Genomic DNA, 21,034 nt, shown 5'->3' on the forward strand with positions numbered 1-21,034 from the left:
CTGACCAACAGTCTAAAGCCCAAACATGTCCCATTTACAAAGATATAAAACACAAAAAAGTGGCAACTTTTCACATTTGAGAAGCAGAAAATGCTACGCATCTTTAAGTGACGTTGAGTTTGTAAATGCAGAGATTAGAGCTGAAGCAAGTAACTCGCTCACAGGAAATCAATATCTTTGGGTTTTGGACTGATGGTTGGGAAAACAGCCTCAAGCTCAGCACATTGTACAGACTAACTTGTGAGATTAGTTAACTGTTGCATTAACTGTCAGTCTATCACAACTCTAACGGCGTCACTATAAAATAATACTGTCCGGCAGCCTGAGTGAACTACTTACAGCACCATAAAGCACAAAGTGGTGGAAGGTCAGTTTATCTTAAACTGTAATGAGCCGAGTCTATTCGAAGCCGGCCTCTGCTGAGCTCCGGCTCCCTTGTTGGAAACACACACTCCTCCTTAAACCAGTGCTGCAGGCAAAGTAGGTGTTATTCATAGCTTCCGTCTGGGTAACTTGGCTAACACTTTAACACTTTGGCTAACGCTTAAAAAGACAAGTGGCATGTGCAGAGAAGAAATACAGCACGATGCGAGCTCCCCTCGGGCCATTTCTCTAATAAAAGAATGTGGATGCGAGCACGAAGACAGTCAAGACCAACAAAGTACAAAGACTAACCCAGACTCCCCGGAGGCAGCGTGGAGGATTTTAACAGAAGAAAATCCACTATTATTGACAACGCAGTGGAGCTAAGCCTTACCTTTCACAGTTTGGACTGATGTTTTAAATAATCTGGGTTGGTGAGGTTGTCAATCCACATAAAAACAACCTTGAACAGTTGTTCCTGCTATCTATTGCAACTGATCCCCTTCCATCAACACTCTGTACCCAGAGAGGCTGTCATTCAAGGCCTCAAGATGGCTGCCTGTGCTGTTCAATGACGCGACACCAAACAACATCAGACTGATCAACCTCAAATTAGACAGGAGTCATCGATTGTTAGGAGGCAGCCCCACAATACAGTAATCTGTCAGTCGGTCTTCAAGAGCAGTAAAAGGTTTTAAAGAACTGCATCATTTTCTTGTCTACATGCTCAACTTTGAGGGATCTTTTTTTTCATTTTACCACGTGCAGGATACATTTGTTATCGATTAATCTGCCAATTATTGTCTCTACTTATAAATTTCCTGAATCCGAAAGGTGTCTTTAAAATTGCTTGTCTTGGACAGAATCCAGATATTCCCTTTACTGTCACACAAGACAAGAAGAAAAGCAGTCATGAAACAGTTATTGTGTGTATTGTGTTTCATATGGACTGGCAGAGTGCACGCCCCCAGCCATACCATCAGCAGGTGTTTAACACAAAGTATTTAGCTTAAAGAAGCTCCCAGTGTGATGGGTATAAATATTACACCAGGCTAATAGTTACAACAATGTGAGGACATAGAGAACAGCCCGAGACCAGGACCGTGGGTCAGCGGCTAACTCCTGACAGACTGGCTTGGCTCAGTGGATGAGAACAAAGCACGAGGTCTGGAGAGGCTTTAGACCCGACGGGGCTTTTGTGTTTGCGTGGCGATGCCATGGGTAACGAACACGCATCTGAACGTCACATATCTGAGCTCCCGCTGGTCCCCTGCCAGTCCTCTGCTGGCTCTGCCCATGTTACTGGTGCTTTCTGCTCAAACGGTAATAGAATAGTATCCTACTCTTATATCTGATCCTTATATCTGCTTTAAAATACACAATTCATGACTTCTTTGGGGTGGGGGTGGCAGGGGGGTCCTCTCTAAACCCCCCCCCCCCAGCTATCGTCAGCTGTTGTCTCTCGTCATGCGAGTTAAAGCCTGATCTGGTCATTAAGTAATAGTAGATATCTGCTCTAATCGTGCAGCTCATTTTAACAAGCTTTTTCTACCACATGCTACAAACTGGGGCTTAGACTCAGCCACTTATACCAGTTGCCGCATGCCTCCGTGTCATTACATTAAAGTACGCCTGTAACTTAAGCCTTAAGAGGTTTAGGGACCTATTTAATTTCATTATCGTCATTGTTGCGCCCTTCAGCTGAGCATCAACAACCAACAGTGTCCTTACAGGGGAAGAGAGACAGAAAGAGACTACTTCGCGTTATTGAGCGGTTAAGGATCTAGGCAGCAGCAGCTACACTGCAGCACACAGTCACTCCCCCACGCTTTGATCACCGCTTCGCAAAATAAATGATAGCAGCTTTCTGTTTGTTGTTCTGCAGTAATCGCCCCAGCAGGCAGGTTCAACAAGTCCGCAGCTCCACCTGAGCCCTTCCCCTCAATGTACACCTCTCGTTTAAGACAAACTATTGTGACGTCTCGCACTGTGCAAATAAGCCGACTACAGTACAATCTATCCACCGCAGCCAGGGGGGGGGGGGGGGGGGGGTGGGGGTGAACTCACATACTATGGACTCAACTGCACGTTGAAAGCTAATGTTTTGAGCTTTGTGTTTCTTTGTGGATGTTTGAAAGAACAGGACCGCCTCTGTTGAGATAAGTTAACGACTTAAACCTCAAGTGGACCCCTCGGGCCTTATGCAACCCTGTTTGAGGTAGTACGCAATCTGGGATCAAGCAATATGGATTCAAATGCACTGGTCACCAAGATAAGCTCAACACACACACACACACACACACACACACACCTTCTCCTGCGTAGTGAGGAGTGAGCACACCCAAATACACTGGAGCTAGCTGGATTTGCAGCAGCTGGGAGAACGAACTGGTTGAGCACGTGCACGGTGAGACTTGTCAACAGTCTTGACAAACTATTTTGCCAGTTGGCAGCAGTTACAACATGCCGCTGCAAAGCCATCACTAGGCCTGGGTGTCATAAGAGCGGTGGGGGGAGGGGGGGCAGATGTGTAAACACCATCGTACTAATTACAACGCTGGTTTTACAGGCATCATTATATCCTGAATGCTTCAAAATGGTAGATTATTAGTAGAGGTCTAAAGCCTAAAATGGCCCAAAATGTTTTATTAAGACAGATGAACTTTTCTGGGTATGTTTTAGAAAAAGAACTGGTTTCACACACGACTAAAATCAGGGCTGTAATTTTAGCTCCTGGAACCAGAACACAAGACACTTTTACTGTAATTTGCATGCTCGTAGAAAGACTCTTTATAAACACTTATACTTATATCCACTTTAAACGAGCATGTATTTTTGTTTTTAGTTAGTGGCCATAATTTGTTTTGCAATTTACCGTCAAGGCAAACATCCTGCACCAGAAATAGAGTAGAAAACTGGCTAATATGTCAATTATGTTGCTTCACACTGACATTAGGAGTTATGACATTTGAGACTCTGTATTAGACTGGCGTTCATTCAGCTCTATGGTCTGTTTTGAGGCTATAGTTCATGGTCTTGTTGATCCAGATCCAGTAAAACAACACCACAGCAGTCTCAGCGTCGGGCAATTGTATTGTATAGTGCTACATCAGTACAGGTGTTGTTATTGCTCTGGTTGTTTTTCTACCCTCACTTTGGTTTTACTCACTTTCCCTCAACCTGCATGTTCTACTCTGCTCCGGCTTCAAGCAGCCTGGTGATTTCACACAACTTTCCTAAAAAAAAAAATACACTGACATTATTTCATTTTCATTAAAACATGGCATTTACTAATAAAATCTTTACTCGCTTGAACATTTTCCTCTGCTGGATGAATGTCTTAGCATGATGCCACATCAACTAATGTCAGAAGCAACATATTTGGGGACAAAACAAACCCACCAACAGCATCAAGATGTGGATCTTCCCCTCCCAAACTGAACATGGAATCAGGAAGCTCTGCACAAACATCCTCCACACACACACACACACACACACACACACACACACACACACACACACAATGATGATGCACTTTTGCGAGCAAGTAACAACAAAGCATGGACATTGCATGGAAAACACACGGACACAGAGGAAAGGGAAGCATCCAACAATACAGCCATTATCTATCATTTCATAACGATCAGACGGCCTCTGAAAGGCCTCGGATTAGAGCCACAGGAGAGAGAGACACTGGTCTCCCAGTAAGCCACTGTCACTGTGCCACCTCACCAGCTGGGTGGGAGCGGCCTGCTTCAGCACAACAGCACATGAAGTGTATGTGCTTGAGAGGGAAAGGAGCCCGATTCTGTCTGGAAACAGGTCTGAATAGACTGAATCACTGGAGCCTTGACTGGGCTGCTGAAACACAGTGCAAACAAAGAGCAGACTTGACAGGAGCTGCGCTGAACGCTCCACTGTCCTCCCCTTCAAACCTGGCTGTCACTGAAGCTCTGCTTTCATCGATTAACTGTCTCTCTGCTGGAGGCTTTGAGGAGAGGCCAGGCTTCTGGAGACACACAGGCTGTTTGTCTCCCCCCCCCACCCCCCCCTCTGAAAGCTCAGCAGCTACAATAGATGATATCATCCCTCCTCGTGCATGCCAGAGTGTGTCCCATGTGTGTGCACCTGTGCAACGGGTGTGATGCTGCTACGTCCCGGTCACAGGAAACACACCGTGCATCATCACACTGTGGGGAAACTGTGAACCCCCAGCGGAGGTGAACCACAAACACAACCGACAATCTGTGCTGGAAAGCCGGCAGCAGCATCAAGAGATCCCCGGCTGGAACTGGGTCACCGTGCTTAAAATGAAATGAGGCTGATCATTTATAGATACTGTGTGTGTGTGTGTGTGTGTGTGTGTGTGTGTGTGTGTGACAAACGCTGCTGTTGAGCTGCAGGTGTTTGCTAGGCCCGCGGCACTGACTGACAGGTGGCACCGGGCAATTAAGACACAGCTACGCATTTACCCGGTGATGGAAAACTAAAAGACGTTTTAGTGACTTACCTCAGTGCCACGCGGACTGAGCTTTCGTCCTGTCCCGTCGTCATGATTCCTCGCACAATAATCGATAGAAGAAAAAGAACAAAAAGCGGTATTGATCTGTGTTGGCCGCTTGCCCTGGAAAAAAAAAAAAAAAAAAAAAACAGCGACAAAAAAGTGCGCACTCCTCCGGCAGGAGAAGCGGACCGAGCAACGGGGCTGCTCACCTCGACTTCAGCGCCGCCATTTCAAAACAAACACAGAAATGATCTTTACGGCGTTTTTCACCATGATATCAGCGAGGAGGTGAGGCGGCGTGTCCGCATGTCGCGTCTACCTGCGCCGCATCTCTGCGCAGTTCGGCCTGGATGCTTCAGCTCCGGCTCGAGCCCTCATGCAGACTGCCGCCGCCGCCGCTAGGTGAGCCATTGCCGTGCGCGCGTACACACACACACACACGCGCACACAAGTAAAGATACATTCACGCGCAGCCGTGCCTCTCCGCTTCGTTTACGCACCGGGGAGGGAGCCGCAATGCGTCAGCAAGCCACGCCCTCTCCGGGGAAAACGGCTGCGGGGTGACGTCATGACAAGGGTGTTATGCACATTTTCGTATGAAAGTCAGAAACACGGAGTTAAAGGAATAATCACGTGATTTAGGTTTCTCTATATTCAGGTAAATTCCACATGATATAAATCAAAATGTTCAAATTCTTCCCAGCAGTGACCAGTAAAAAGGTCACGAGTGTTTAAAACAAATGTAAAGTCTGCGTTACACATTTTATTTAGGCCTGTTTGTTTAGATGTTCAATATTTTGAACGATTTATTATTACTTTAATATTGTTAAAACTGTATTATGTTTGGTCAGTTTGGTAGCTAGATTGTTTTTCTTAAACAAAAGTACATCCAGACATTTGACAACAGAATCTTTCACGAAAGGTCATGTTTTTAATTAATATTAATGTTTTGTCATCAAATTGTCAAACTTAATTAATGTTTTTTTTTTTTTAAATCTGTCTAGATTAATTCATTTGATTTATTTTGTAAGATGTCATGAAGGCACACAACCACATCCTGACATTTGTATAATGCTTCCATGATGAAGTGGTATCTCTCAAACTGGGCCTTCTAGCACTGAATGGCTAAAGAAGAATAAGATAACATATCACCAAAATGTATATTTGTTATTATAAAAAGCAAAACTTCAAACTGAATACACTTTTTATTTTTATTTAATATGTTAAATACTAAGAGTGATTAAAAATAAGAAATCTTCTACTGTACAAACATTATGTTAATACTTTTTTAAGATTCTGTTTTTGCAGTGATTTCTTTTGTGGTGATCATTCAACACATAAAACTATTTCCAGTGTTTATGTTTTGGTAAGTACATTAAAGCCTGTTGTACTCTACTGTAGTTATAGCAAATGGTTCAAACAATTACATTTACAATATGTACAGAGACATTGCTTACAACATGTTAAAATGAAAAAAAAGTTTTTGTATCTGAAGTCCATGTGAAACATTAAAAAGTGGATTCAATGCTTGTGAGACACATACCTGCAGGTTTGAAGGCAATGGCCTGTATAAATGATGCTCGTTCACTAGTTACTCACTTAAGTGAACTTTTAGCGCCACCCTGTGGCTACGAGCCATCATGTGTGAGGAGGAGGAGAGTGATGGGACAGTGGGGACAACACGTCCAGAACAGAGAACATAACTGAAGTTGTTTAAGGATGCTGACACAGAATGTCTTCTTGATTACACACAGGGATTCAAGGACAGGATATAGTTAGTAGCTGTTTGTGAGACTAATGGAGCTAGATAAGCAGGGACGACAGCTGGACGGCTGAGGAAACTGCCTCATCAAGCCAGTGGGGCCAACTAATGTAGTTAAGCAGCTAAAATATAGACATAAGGCCGGGTCAAGCCACAGAGTGTCTGCTGTTTGCCTGGGTGAGAGAAGGATTTAATGTCCACTGCAGGGCCTAATGGCAGGTAAATATATCATTTAACATGAATACTGGGCATCTATAGGAATGCTTACCAAACCTTTGTCACATTTTACTGTGTTTTGTCGACACAAGTCCAGTGTCTTGTTGCTCTGATTACACAGAAATACCTTAATGCAGCTGAAATGATGAGGTGTATTTTACACTCAAGCTAACCTGAACGTAATTGATATCTACCAGGACAAAACTGCTGGACATGACTCATCAACAAATCTGCAAGCATCAATATAAAATGGATGATTTTGATATCTGGTCATGGACTTAAAAATATTGTCTTAAAAGAAGTGACAGGTTGCAATCATGAAAATTGGCAAACTGACATTTTTTGAGTTTTAAGGTTTATAATTTATTTTGTAATTATTTATTTTCCATTCTTTCTCTGTGTGAGTGTGTAATTATCTCTTCGAGTGTGTCATGTACTATGTACGTCACATATCTTAGATGTAAGTCAGACGTTTTTGCGTCTTCTGTATATCGTCTGTACTGTTGGAGCTGTTTGTGTTCACGTATTAAAAAAACAACAAAGCCACAGCTAAAGCTAATGGAGCAAAACAAAGCAAAGCTACACATTTAGAGTTTTGTTTGTGTGTAAAAGCCTCCAGCACTCCACCCTACCACTTCCTGCTGGGCAATAATACCATAAATACAGGAGTCCCTTTACAAGCCTATCAAGTTACCAGGGCGGGAAGGCCTAGCAAACTGCAGGCTCACTAATGACTGGACACGTCAGTATTATAGTGAAGCCAAGCCAAAGACTGCAGGCTGGCTGCTCTACAGAGACTGGAAACCTGACAAATGTTTAGAAAAACTGTTGTTGTTGAAATGTATATCCACATTAGCGGAACGTCACTCCCATTCACTGCTAACCTGCACTGAGTGGATCAGGGCCTCCATGTGGTCAGAAATACCACTCAGCTTGTTACTTGATAACTTGTTGGCCCAGCGGTAGACCTGCTGCTGTTAACGCTGCAAATCATGTAGACTCTCCTTAGTTAAAGCTCTCTTTGAACACACAGGTGACACGGTGGTTGGACAAATTGGCTTGAACGATAAAACAACATTGAAATGGGCCGGTTCACACAAATTATACATAAAAATCATTCAACTCTGGTGGTTTCTAGCCATGCAGATAAGTTTTGGTTTTACTTTTCCAGGTTTGGAGATATTGCTTCTGAGATTTCCGCCTCCAGCCCAGAACAGTGGAGGTGAAGAGAATTTAATTTGTGGAGAATTGAAAAATTACTTTTTTTATTGGGACAATTACTCCAGAATGATTCACTATTTACGACAAGGCTTGTGGGTTATCATGTGACAGGGACACTGATGCCGGAAAAAGACATTGCTGCTGAAAAATGCAACTTTTCAACGCTGTGAGCATTATAAATAAAACATTCACTGTGTTGCATTAGGGGTAGAGGCAGAGATGTCAGAAGATGGATACCTCAAAACCAGGGCGACTAATTTTTCCAAGGACAAGTATCATAAATTTGCTAGTTGCAGCTTCTCAAACATGCATCCTTGGTCTATATTATAATGTGCATCTTCCTTTGTGACATTTCTTAAAACTCTTCTTTATTCCTTGGCTTTAACTCAGTATGAAGGTTATTATCCTTCTGTCTTTAACTGGTTTTTATTGTGTTGTTTTATAGTTTTCTTTGATTGTACAACACTTTGGTCAACTATTGTTCTTTTTCAATGTGCTTTATAAATAAATTGGACTGGATTATCAAGATAAATTGCAAATTATTGATCATTAAAAGCCATGTTTTTCGTACTTTGGGTGAACTGACCCTTTAAACCCTGCTAAAGATTGCCTTACTCTGAAAGGTAAACACACACACACACAGTACATCTACTGATGACCTAGATGTAAACACTGCATCAAACACAGCCTTAAAGTTTTGCATAATAAATACTGACCACACTGATGGATTTATTTCCCAAAGATCATATTGATGAACAGAACACACCTCCACCACCAATCAGGTTAAACTGATCTACGGCCTATGAACTAATACACTCATCATTACTGCCCCCCTGAGGATGAATTAAGTCTGTTGTACAAAATGGCAGTGTCAGTATTTTTCTGTCCCTTTTCCAATACAAAGTGCAATAATTCTCACACAGGCTGCTAATCAACCAGATTTACAAGAATAGTGGCTGGTTTATATCACTGCTATCATATTGCTCATGGTTTTCATAACAAATATGACACGAGAGAGGATTGCAGATCTGTAACCACAAAATATGTAGTTTTGTTGGTTTAACTTTGTGTTTTTGTGCAATTTCCAAACATTTCACTCATCAGAAAACTGTTCAGTATATTCAGTAAGACATCCCCAGATCTTTGTCGCAATCCTACATTACAAGACACGGAATGAAGATTGTTTTTAAATAAAACATTTACAAGGAACACAACAGTTGCACAGAAACGGCAATATCAAAAACTGGCACATGTCAAAGAGTGCAAACTGGACGCCCTGTATGAAGTTGTTCAGGGCTACTTGGTCACCGTTATCTGAGCTGCGGAAACAAGGACATGAATGGACATTAAAAAGGCATATTTATCGCTGTTGTAGCATGGCAGACAAGTTATTTGTGTACTTACAGTTATATAAGCTATGGCATTGTCTGACCCCACCGCTCCATAGTGTGCTGGGCTGAATTCCAAACCTTGCTAGAAAATTGAAGATTTCAGCAACTTGTTCTGTCAACTATAAAATTATATTATATTGTTAAAAAAAAAAAAAAAAGACACCTTTTTGGTTTTTAAAGTGCTGTGCAGACTGTGCAGACATTAGCAGCAACACACAATCAACTATTTCGTTTACACCGGCACAGATTAAAAGATTAAACCCACGTTAGTGATTTTAACAGGAATGTGTTTTGAAAGAGTTCTACAGAATGTACACATCTGTATACAGATGTGCAAATGTACAAATAAGCCAGAAATCTATGATTGTGTTTGAAAGTGTCTCTTCTCCACGTTGTGGATCTGAAATCTTCATGAATTTAAAAACTACAGACCATTAAGGCTTGTAAACACATTGCTGGTATATGAATTTTGAAATCTGAGAGGTGCCTACAAAAGATGGAATCATGCAAAGATTTCTTTACACTATCTGGAAAGATAAATTGTCTTAACGCTACAGAAAGGCAGAGGAAACGGTGAGTCAGCAACCAGGTCACCTGGTTTCTGAACTCACGGAAAACACAAAGTTTCTAAAATGCTATTTACTGCGAAAACAAAAATCCCCAAAGTTCATCTTTAATGTCTTTAAATCGGTTTGTTAAACAGAGTACCATAATCTGTTTCAGTTTCAGATTTGTGATATTATTATTATTTTTTATTTTAACTTTCCTGGGATATTAATTATCCCAGCAACACTGTTCTAATGAACCCTGCTCCCCCCCCCCTCAATCCTGCAAAGTCTTGCTCCAGTGTTCCCTGTTATGATGACAGAGGGGATGATGGGAAACAAGAAGAATGCACAAAACAAAAAAATAAAAAGCAGACCACCGGCAGATAGAAAAAACAGATGATTGAAAGAGTCTCCTGAGCGAGGGGAAGGAGCCAGTTAGAGTCAATCACTGATCGCAGCCACCAGAGGGCGACAAGACTCCCTTTCCTCCCCGCACCAGCACACCAAAGGACAGAGGAAATGTTCCCAGTCTACTCTACATCGGAGGCATCGTTGTCAGAGAGGAGGTAGTTGCTGCCTTTTACCCGGATGTACTGGACGTGGCGATTGTCATTGGGTGAGGAGGATCCGCAGGAGCAGAGCTGACCGGTGAACAGGCTCTCGATTTCCTCCAGCTGCAGGCCCTGAGTCTCGGGGAGGCAGCCCTGGACGAAGAGGAGACCCAACACCACCAGGCCTGTGTACATGAAGAACGCCCCTGGAAGAGAGATTCACATGTGCACTGTTGGGTTCTGAGCTGTGGCTGACTGATCTACATACGTACTCAATATATTATATATATTTACTTTAAAACAGAATTTCCCCTGAGGGGTTTAATGAATTAATTCTTCTTCTTCGTCTTATAATATGTTTCAATGTACTCACAAGAATAATCCTGTCAATTATAATGAAATTGAACAATGAACTCTGTCAAAGTTACCTAACGATTGCTTAGGGTTGTTCATTATTATCATATTACATCATTTATTATCAAATAATTAATAACTGTTTTGACATGCTCATGCCTTCTTTGGGCAAATAAATATGCGACAAGGACACTTTGACAGAATGAATGGTAGTTAATGGACAAACATTTGTCTTTGGCCTGAGGACTTCACAGTCACCTTGAGTCACCGACAGAATTATTGTATTCAACAGTTGAATCATAGTGTACGTACAGTAGATGGACTGATGCAAACCAGGACTTTTAACAAAACTCAGCTGAAGTTCATCTCATCTCCCTCACCAGTGTTGGGCGTGGTCACTATAAACACCATCTTGTTTATAGCAACATAACATAAGTATATGTTATATAAGGAGTAAAAAAAAACAACATTTTAGGATGACTCCCTCTGAAGTGGCAGGAACATATTCTTAAATCTATTTAAAAATTTTTTTAGAGATATATCTGATAAAAGGGCTGAAAAGGAGAGAATGAGTTTGAAATAGGAACAATACATTAAAGGTTAAAACAGTTTAAATTTAAAAACTATCTATCAACTTCCTGATAAGAGTCTTACCGTAATAAGTGAGAAACTCAGCGATATGAAGGAAGGTCAGAGACACCAGGACGTTGAAGATCCAGTTGACCCCGGCTGAACAGGCGTTGCCGGTGCTGCGGGCCCACAGAGGGTAGATCTCCGAGTTCACCGTCCAAGGCATGGGGCCCATCCCTGACACACAGAGGCATGCTTTAATATTCACGAGGATAATATGCACCGCATCATTTCCTGATTGGGAACGTAGAAACACATTTGGTATTTGGTATTTTTCATGATCATGCACACAGCAATTGTTGGTTTAGGCATCTGTTAGTTAGCAGGAAGATTTATTGCCATGTTTAGGGTACAGTATAGACAAAGCAACCCCTTTAATCTGGCAACGGTTTCCTGTTGCAGGAAGTCGTTGCAGACCTGGAGCGAAGAATGCAAGGTAGAGGATGAGGCCCATCAGGACGATCCAGGAGTAGGATGTTGGACAGTAGTTGTAGGCCCAGATTGGGCTGTCAGCTGCCTCCGTCTGGTTGGAACACCTGGATGAAAGAAACATTGAAACCTAAACCAACATTTCTCCACAGGTTTTGCCTCAATTCAACCTTGATGAACCAGCAAAAGAAATCTGTGTGCTGTGTAATGAAAATACAGAAGCATCTTCTTTTCAAATGACAAAGAGGACGTTAAGTCCTTTAGCTTCAACTTTAAGGATCCTGAAAGTGAGAGCTTTTGCCCATCATTGCTTTCAATAATGCAAATCAATCTAACTGCAGTGCAGATCAAAGGTGCCTTTATTGTAGATTTTAAAGAGGCAAACATAAGATGATGACGACGATGATGATGATAGCCACATGATACGGCTGTCTGGAGTTGTTACACTCATGAATCCATCTCTACTATCTGTCAACATCTCATTTATCCTCTGTCACACAAGCACACAGAAAATCAGTGTCTGACCTTCCCCAGGAGGAGTGATCCGTGGACACCTGATTGACAGGAACACAGGAGGAGTCGTACACTCTGGTGCCGTTTTCACGGTAACAAAATCCACAATCCGGATCCAACATGCAGAATTCACAGGACCTGGAGGGCAGAGCTGAATGTAAAACCTCTCACACACTAATACATCCGTGGCCACACAGGGCTGAGCAACAGACAGACACACATACCACAATGAGTTAGATTAACACTCAAGGACCTTCGGGTGTCAAAGTTAGCTGAATTTAAGTGCTGTTTCTGTGTGTTAATCATATCAGTAGCTCAAAAAAGCCCTTTGAATATTCCAATATTTATAAAATATAAACGGAAATATGCTTTTTGACACTCCCACTGGGGATTTTGTGATTCAGGAGGTTTATCGAGGAGCAGCTTTAAGTGTAACTTCCCAATTTGCCTGTTGTGCAAACAAGTATCACTATGATGTTTAAGTCATTGTGGGAACTCGTGAGACATCAGGTGTTAAAATCTACTTTTCCTCAAGTCCCCTAATGAACATGTGTTTTCTAGGTGCCCTGACTGTCTGTATTCGGCTCTGCAGTGTGTGTAGGCGGGGAGAGAGTGACGGTGATAAACAGTTTCTCCCTTTATGGTTGGTGGTGAGGATTAAAATGCAGTGTGCTCTCTCACCGGTACAGTCTGCAGGTTGAGTTCTGAGAGTCGACCGGGTGGAGGGTGACGGGTGGAGAACTCTGGGCAGATAGCAAGAACCCGACTGCCAACAGAGTCAGACTCAAAGCAGTACCTGCATTAGAGAAAAAGTGTGAATAAATAAATCCTGCACAAAGATAAAGGCTAATCTAATCTAACAGCTACATAAGGCTTCAACTAGAGAAAGTTATTGTATCCTACAAACCTTCCAGGTCCATCGTATGTCCCTCTGAGTACGATCAATAACTAAATGCCATCGTAACATGACTCAAAACTATAAAAGAAACATTATTATTCTATTTTCTCATTGATTTGTGTTTTAATTAACTAATGATTGAGCTAAAAAAATCTTTTCATGTTAATAAAAATAGTCAATGCCAATTACAAGTCGTCTTAAAAGAAGTTTTGATGTTATGTAAATTTGAGAAATATCTTATTGTTTGTCATAAATTAGTCAATTTGTGAAATCGAGTAATGACTGTAGCGCTGTCCACATCACAAACCTAAAAGACTGCCCAGGGTCAGCTTCCTGCGGCCCACTCGCTCCACAAGCCAGACTCCAACCAAGGTGAACACGAAGTTGGTAGCAGAAGTTGCAGCAGCCAGCCAGATTGCCTGTTTATCATCTCGCACCCCAGCCATCTGCAGAATGGTGGCACTGTAGTACCTGAAGGGTGAAGAGGTTCACTGAACACCCAATTTACATTTCAACCTCCAGCTAAATCCCAGCAGTTACAGTTAACAGTGGGTGATGTTGTCAGGCAGTCAGGGAGATAAGCGGAAGCTATTACAAGATAAATAAATGACCTACATGACGGTGTTTATCCCAGACAGCTGCTGGAACATCTGGAGGCCGCAGCCAATGATGAGAGCCCTGCGAGTCGGACCGTGGCGAAGGATCCGCAAAATAACGAGGCCTCCTGAAGAACAAACATGTTTGGCTATCAATGTCACTTTGTACAAAAGACGAGAGCGTCACATCTAGACAAAACTCATCTTTTATGTTTTTCTATCGTCACAGAAATCTTTCACCTCCACCCGCCTCTTTCTCCTCTTCCTCGATGCTGGTTCTGATGGTGTCGTACTCCTCGTCAACGCTCTGGCCTCCTCTGATCCGACTGAGAACTTGACGGGCCTCTTGGCTCCGGCCCTTTTGGAGAAGCCAACGGGGGCTCTCCGGCAGGAAGAAGAAGCCGACGAACTGCAGCAGGGCAGGGAGGACGGACAGACCCAGCATGTACCTGCAGTATGGAGAGAACGAGGAGGAGTGAAGCGGAGGAGAAGTGCTGAAAGAGACGTCTGGTTCGCTGATTCTCAAGTTGGTGTCTGAAGACTCTCGCAGCAAAAACACACAAGTGAGGATGTCCAGAGCTGATCAACAGGAAATCTGAGCCAATATATTATATTATCAGACCTTTTTAAAGCCTAATCCATTCCTGATTTTGCTTCGCATGGGTGCTCCAGCTGTCAGAATTGCCTCTGAAACACTAAAGCCATACGGTGCTGTGAGCGAGGGCGCAAAACCAGAGCCGACCAATACAGTGTTTTCTTGAGGCGGGCACCAATATTGATTATTTTAAAAAGTTCAAGTATAAACAATATATCAGCTAATATTAGCTTTTTGGGGGAATTTAAAGAGTTTGTGACCAACATATCTCATGGTTGAAAAATGTGACTGGACAAACTATTTAACTGCGACATTGATTCTGTACTGCAGTTTCTTGTCACTATTTGCATATAGTTTATTGCACTATATGTAGCAATATACCTGGGATAAGATAATATTGGCAATGCTGATGCATCAGTCAGGCTCTTCACAAAACAATACACAGCAGATAGCAAACACTTTCAACAGATACGCTCCTTTTTTAATCAATACACAAGTTGCACAACGACTCACGCTAATCCCATCCGAGGTGTATCTTTACACTTCAAGCCTTAACTTCAGTGAATGTGTGTTGGCTTCATATTCATATTAAATATTTAAGCCGTAAAGAAAAAAGGTGCTACAGCCCAATAGGCCCTAAACACGCCCCTGCTGTAGGGTAAAGAAAACTAAAGTAAACCTCTGTCATGGAAAGGTACACGCAAACCAGCACATACCTCCAGCCGTCGTGGCTCAGGTAGCTGAAAGCTCCATCAACCACACTGGCAATGAACTGGCCACCAGTAATAAAGAGGGAGTTGACTGTGACCAGCTGACCTCTCTGGTGAGGGGGGGAAACCTCTGCGAGGTATACAGGAACTGTCATAGAGGCAATGCCTGATGGGAAAAAAAGAGAAAGGGTTTCATTTTGACGTACACACAAATATATCCCACACACGTCTGTACCTTCTGTCCCAAAATCTTGAGGCAGTTCCAGTTGTATTGTGTTACATGATCCACAGCCCTATGCTTCATTCAGGCAAATACAAGCCAATAGTAGTACTGGAAAAGCAGGTCAGGTGGGGTGGGGTGACTGTGTATCTGCCTTTGGACTGTCCATTGTTCATTCAAACAACACGCCATGGGAGACAAAGGACATCAAGGCCATCCTGAGTGCAAAGAAGGGGGCTTTCAGAGCTGGCAACAAGGAGGAGGTGAGAACGAAACTCCAGCAGAACAACAGCAGAGGATCTGGAGTGGACTGAGGACCATCACTGGTTTCAGGCCAACCAACAGCAGAGGAGTTGAAGGCAGTGTGGACCGGGCCAACGAACTGAATCTGTCCCCCCCCCCACCCCCGACTCTTCTTCACATTGACAATAAACTGGACTGGGCGAAGAACACTAACGCCCTCTACAAGAAGGGCCAGAGCCGTCTCTATTTTCTGAGGCAACTGAGGTCCTTCAACATCTGCCGGACTACGCTGAGGATGTTCTATGAGTCTGCGGTAGCCAGTGCTATCCTCTATGCTGTTGCATGCTGGGGCTGCAGGCTGAGGGTGGCGGACCCCAACAGACTCAATAAACTGATCCGCAAGACCAGTGACGTTGTTGGCAGAGAGGAGGATGCTGTCCAAGCTGCGGGTCATCTTAGACAATGTCTCACATCCTCTCCATGACGTACTGGTCAGACACAAGAGCAGCTTCCTCCCAAACGTACAACAGAGCGCCACAGGAAATCATTCCTGCCTGTGGCCATCGAACTGTTCAACTCCTCCCTCTGAGTGTCACTGACACTCAGAAGAAACAGACTGGAAATCTGGACCTATTTCACCTGCCATATACTACCTCATTATTTATTCATTAAATGTCACTGTACATGTATATTCATATCCAACAGTGCAATACATAAATACATACATATATATTGTTATTGTATATATTTTTTACTTTTATTTTTCACTTAAATATTGTAAATGTGTATATTTTTTATTTCTTATATCTTATTTTTGTACATACTCTCATTTCTAAATTTATGCTACTTTCTACTCTTGAATGGGCTACTGTAAATTTCCCCCCAGGGATCAATAAAGTATTTCTGATTCTGATTAACTACTTACATACAGGTTAAAATCTATAGTTTGTGGCTGCTGATCTGAATTCCTCTGCAAACTGTAAAAAGAAAAAAAGTGAACAAAACAACTTTTTTGATAGCTAAGAATGGGGAATTTAAACACATTTGACAAAATATGCAAAAGTTAAATAACCTAAACAAACTATAGTCTAAAGTTAGAACGTTTCCAGATTGAAATGAATCTGTAAACAAGCTTCAGTACCAGTACTCAACACTTTTCAATCATCTATGCTATGATGCTATCACCTCATTTTACCTGGACAGATTTCCAAACACCAACTCACCTATGCCCAATCCAACTGTGATTCTGCCCACAAGAAGGACCACCTTGTCCGGGGCTAAACTCAAGATGATGCCACCAATGCTGAAGATGAAACTGGCCAAAAGGATGCAGATCCTGCGCCCCAGCCTCCCATTCAAGGAGCCTCCGCACAGGGCAGCGAGCGCCGCAGCCCCAACAGTACTGGAAACCAGCAGCTCCTGCCACAGCGTGTTCAGGTTCATCTCCTTCTTCAGGAGCAGCATAGCCCCGGAGACCACCCCAGTGTCATACCCGAAGAGAAATCCTCCCAGGGCAGAGACAGACACCAACACATAGATGAACCCCGGTGGGGAGGGATCTTGGTCCAGGAGATCCCCACCTGTAGCAGAGTCAGATGGAGGTCCAATGAGACTCTGCTCTCCATCATCCACTGCTTTCTGCCTCCTGCTGCCCATAAGGTTGCTCATGTGCTTCAAGCTGTGCTCATCGTGGCTGCTGGACAGAAGGGACACCGGGGGTTAGTTTCACGTAACAACCTGCTTCTTGTAGCGGTTACTCCTTTACTGAGAAGGTGCTGTCGTTTGTCCTTGCCCGCAAAACACATCAGAGTTGAGAAAAAGTGGACCCAAACAAAAGGAGATCATTAATTAATTAATTGAATTCCAGGCGTCCCGGTAATCTCTGACCTCAGTGTGTTTTCTGGTCCAGCTCCAAAGAAGAAACAGCTAACTATACTTGCTAACTTAGCTAACAATCACGTTTCGTGTTCAGCCCCTGAGGTTATCGGTGCGCACGGTTTCCGTTAGTACAGCAGATTTCAGGCTCATGTCACGTGAGAAATGTGCCTAAACGGTGAACTTAAACGGCTTCACGCTGACTTCATGCGACTGTTTACCGCTGACGGTGCCGCAGCTCCGCAGCTCTGCGTGCGGCCATGTTTGTTTTACGTGACGTCACATGACTGCACAGTCGAAGAAGAAAGAAGAAGAAAGTTGTTTCAGGACTTGTAATGTAAACTAATGAGCCACAACCACGCGTATCCGATGTAAGACGTGTCATACGCATCCAAATAATTTCTGAGTTATTGGAGAAATAGATCTTATGAGCATCTAACTTATTGCTTGTTTATTTTAGGGACAAACTGACAATTTCTCGAGAACGCAGCGCCAAACTCCGTTCATCATTTTAGTGAATTCTTGTTCAGCTCGGCCGACCAATTTATCTCCCAATCGTTTGTTTTTCATTTTACTCATTTTAACCTGGCTACTAGCATAATTAAATATGTTTCAAGTTTTCAGTCAGTTTCATTGTTGACCCAGCAAACGTCCACGGTAACGCTGGCAACGTTGGAGGGCCAAAGTAGGCCTGTAAATAAACTGGAACAACTCGTCTCTTGAACTGAGCGCCAAACTCCGTTCAAAATATAGCAATTTAGTGAATCGTCGCCTTTCGGTACACGTTAAAATAAAACGTCAGGCATGGATTGGGTTTTCTCAATCAATTGGGCATATCTGGTAAAGACCTATAACTGCTGGACTATGTTTACAGGATATGATTGGTTCACATTATTGTCCACAGTAGGTTGCCAGTTTAGGTATAAACAGCGGGTGGTGAGATTATAGATGATCTGTATATGAATGTATTGGAGCTGTAGGTGTTGCTTTATTTACTGATACAGACTCAAATTGCAGCTATAAAACCACACGCTGAATTTTAAAGGTAAAAAACAGATTATGTCACACAAGCTCAAACCATTATTCTAATTCAGTCATTAAATATCGGCCCATAAAATCTGCAAGTTATGGGCGAGTAAACCGATAAGCCACAGTTTATTCACTTATCAGCTGACAGGTATGCTGGAGCTACACGCTGCAACATAAAATATCACTCACGGTCACGGCAGATTAATTATAAAGCGTCAGCATCACTCAAATACCCTGTCTGAACTAAACAGATGTTATCAAACTCTACCTTTGCAAAGCTTATTCTGGAGCTGCAGCTGGTGTCCTCTTCAACAGACGGGAAGTCTGCCTGATGGTCCCGGATCATATGATATTGACGCAGGGAAGGAGGAACACGCCCATTTACATTGTAATGTCAGTTTCGGCTGCATGTCTGTGTTGTTTACCTTATCAGCCCTGTCAAACAGCAGGAATTTGCATTGCTCGAAATAGATTAGTAGGCTGGACTGTAGGCTACAGCATGAGCAAACTATCACAACATATCTTCATATCAGCTGACCGATGAATTTGGGTTTTACTTAACAAGTTAAGGGCATAATTCCCCTCTTTTTTTTATCAGGAGATTGGTTGAGCTGTTTGTCTGTTTATTAGATTATTTTGTCAAAGGCAAGTGAGGGTTATTTTGTTATGACAAATGCAGCAGGACTTCATTCCACATATTAATATTAAGAAACAGCAAATGAGATATTAATTTATATTATATATATATATATATATATATAAATTCAATAGAGAAAATCGTTTTCAGTCTCTATCTTTCACTTTTTTTAGTCTAAATCTGACACAGTTACTAAATTGGACACATGGTAATAATATTATTATTACAGAATGAGGAATGAGGTGTGGCAGTGTAATAGCAAAACTACCCTCACGCTGACGGTGTAAATAACGTAGTTACACTGGTAAACGCGCAGTAAAAAAACAAGACGATGGTGGGGATAGAAGAACATAAAAGTTGAGATTTTGTTGAATTAATCTCAGCCTCGCGTGACGTAATGTACGCCGTAATTTGGATATATCTTCCAAGAAGTTGTCGAAAGTTTTCAAATTCCTCAACAGGGTAAGTATTTTTGTAAATTCGAACACGAACATTATAATGGACGGATTTTTAAATGAAATACGGCGCAAATCAGTGCCAAGTCCATCTCACTGATTTATACGTCGGTAAATCAATAAGTGACACCAGACACCGGGGTGGGAGGCAGTTTAAGAAGTGCCAGTTGATCATTTACAGTCAATCTAATTTGAGTTAGCTATACAGGCTAATAAACTTTACCGACAGTTTGGCTGAAACGCGGTCTGTGTGCGCGGCAGATGAGTTGATCCTCCGCGCTGCTCGGTGACCGTGTCCGGCTTCCTCTTAAACAAACCGGGGAGTTTTTCTTGCCGCAGTCATATGATGTGACTGTAAGGAAGGAGGAACACGCCTGTCAGGCTTCACCCCCCCCCCCCCCACCTCCACAGACAAAACAGAAAGTGTCCAACTCCACAAAGAGGAAGACGTTTGTGTGAGAGGAAAGTTAGCCGCGGACGGTGATGTCAACGTCGGAACCGAAACTTCGCGACGCTGTCAGCTTCCTCAGTCGTGACAGCCACTTAGCTGTGTTGTAGCTAGTGTGATATGATGTAACATAGCTAATATTTAATAATGTGATGTAACGATATGATCAGCTACAGCGTTACCCGTTTCTCCCCCTGCTACTGTGGCAGTGCTGCAGCAGTGCGTCCGCCGCCCGAAGCCGTTTGTCGGATCCGAGGGACCGCACGTTACTAACTGACCTAAATGCACGTGAACTCGTCAGCTGGGAAACAGTATTTTAAAAGACCATGGTTAACAAAGAGGAATTGGAAGAAAGGTTGAAGAAACTCCTGGTGAGGCTGAAAACCCCGCAAGAGGACAGACAGATCTCCACACTGATACAAATCATCCAGGATCTACTTTTCCTGGCGCACACCGACGATGGTAGGAAACACATTTCTTCCTGCATGTGCATCATGCTGCTGTTCATCTACAGGCACGGTTTCCTCTGGCCTCGCTGTCTGACTTCTCTGAAGTATAAATAGTAATAACACCTCTGCATTCACAATCTCACTTAAAAGAACAGAAGTATTTTCAGCAAAATGTAGCTACTTAAAATACAAAAAGTACTCATTATGCAGAGAAATAAATGTTATATTAGTATATGATATATTATTGGATTATTATTTGTGATGCATTAACATGTAAGCATCATTTTAACGTTGCAGTTGGTGGAGCTTATTTTATAATCATATACTGCAGGGTGCAGTAGTTTTGATCTATAACAATGCATCATATTTCACAAACTGTATGAAACATAAACATGTA

At 42.6% G+C, this 21,034-nt stretch overlaps 3 protein-coding genes across 3 annotated transcripts in view; 1 reads left to right on the top strand and 2 right to left on the bottom strand.

Moving 5' to 3' along the window:
• The window catches only part of kif21a (kinesin family member 21A), a 41,817-nt gene extending 36,539 nt beyond the window's left edge, over positions 1-5,278 (bottom strand). Inside the window, exon 1 of the mRNA XM_070906943.1 lies at positions 5,187-5,278. Coding sequence (XP_070763044.1) covers positions 5,187-5,278 — 92 coding nt within the window. The remainder of the gene's footprint in view (positions 1-5,186) is intronic.
• Positions 5,279-8,775: 3,497 nt separating this feature from the next.
• LOC139286475 (proton myo-inositol cotransporter-like) lies at positions 8,776-18,938 on the bottom strand. The gene is made up of 13 exons (XM_070907278.1): positions 18,917-18,938; positions 16,968-17,437; positions 15,288-15,447; positions 14,217-14,425; positions 13,996-14,104; positions 13,688-13,851; positions 13,164-13,278; positions 12,495-12,620; positions 11,958-12,076; positions 11,565-11,717; positions 10,590-10,762; positions 9,471-9,539; positions 8,776-9,385 (listed from the first exon to the last, which is right to left on the bottom strand). Exons 2-13 carry the CDS (start codon positions 17,410-17,412, stop codon positions 9,377-9,379), a joined length of 1,851 nt encoding a protein of 616 aa, XP_070763379.1. The 5' UTR covers positions 17,413-17,437; positions 18,917-18,938; the 3' UTR covers positions 8,776-9,376.
• Positions 18,939-20,514: 1,576 nt separating this feature from the next.
• The window catches only part of lrrk2 (leucine-rich repeat kinase 2), a 29,797-nt gene continuing 29,277 nt past the window's right edge, over positions 20,515-21,034 (top strand). The window contains 1 exon segment of the mRNA XM_070908107.1: positions 20,515-20,650. Within this exon segment, the coding sequence (XP_070764208.1) occupies positions 20,515-20,650 (136 nt within the window).

Source organism: Enoplosus armatus, chromosome 6 (assembly GCF_043641665.1).
Source record: "Enoplosus armatus isolate fEnoArm2 chromosome 6, fEnoArm2.hap1, whole genome shotgun sequence".
In the NCBI taxonomy this organism is placed as follows: Eukaryota; Metazoa; Chordata; class Actinopteri; order Centrarchiformes; family Enoplosidae; genus Enoplosus; species Enoplosus armatus.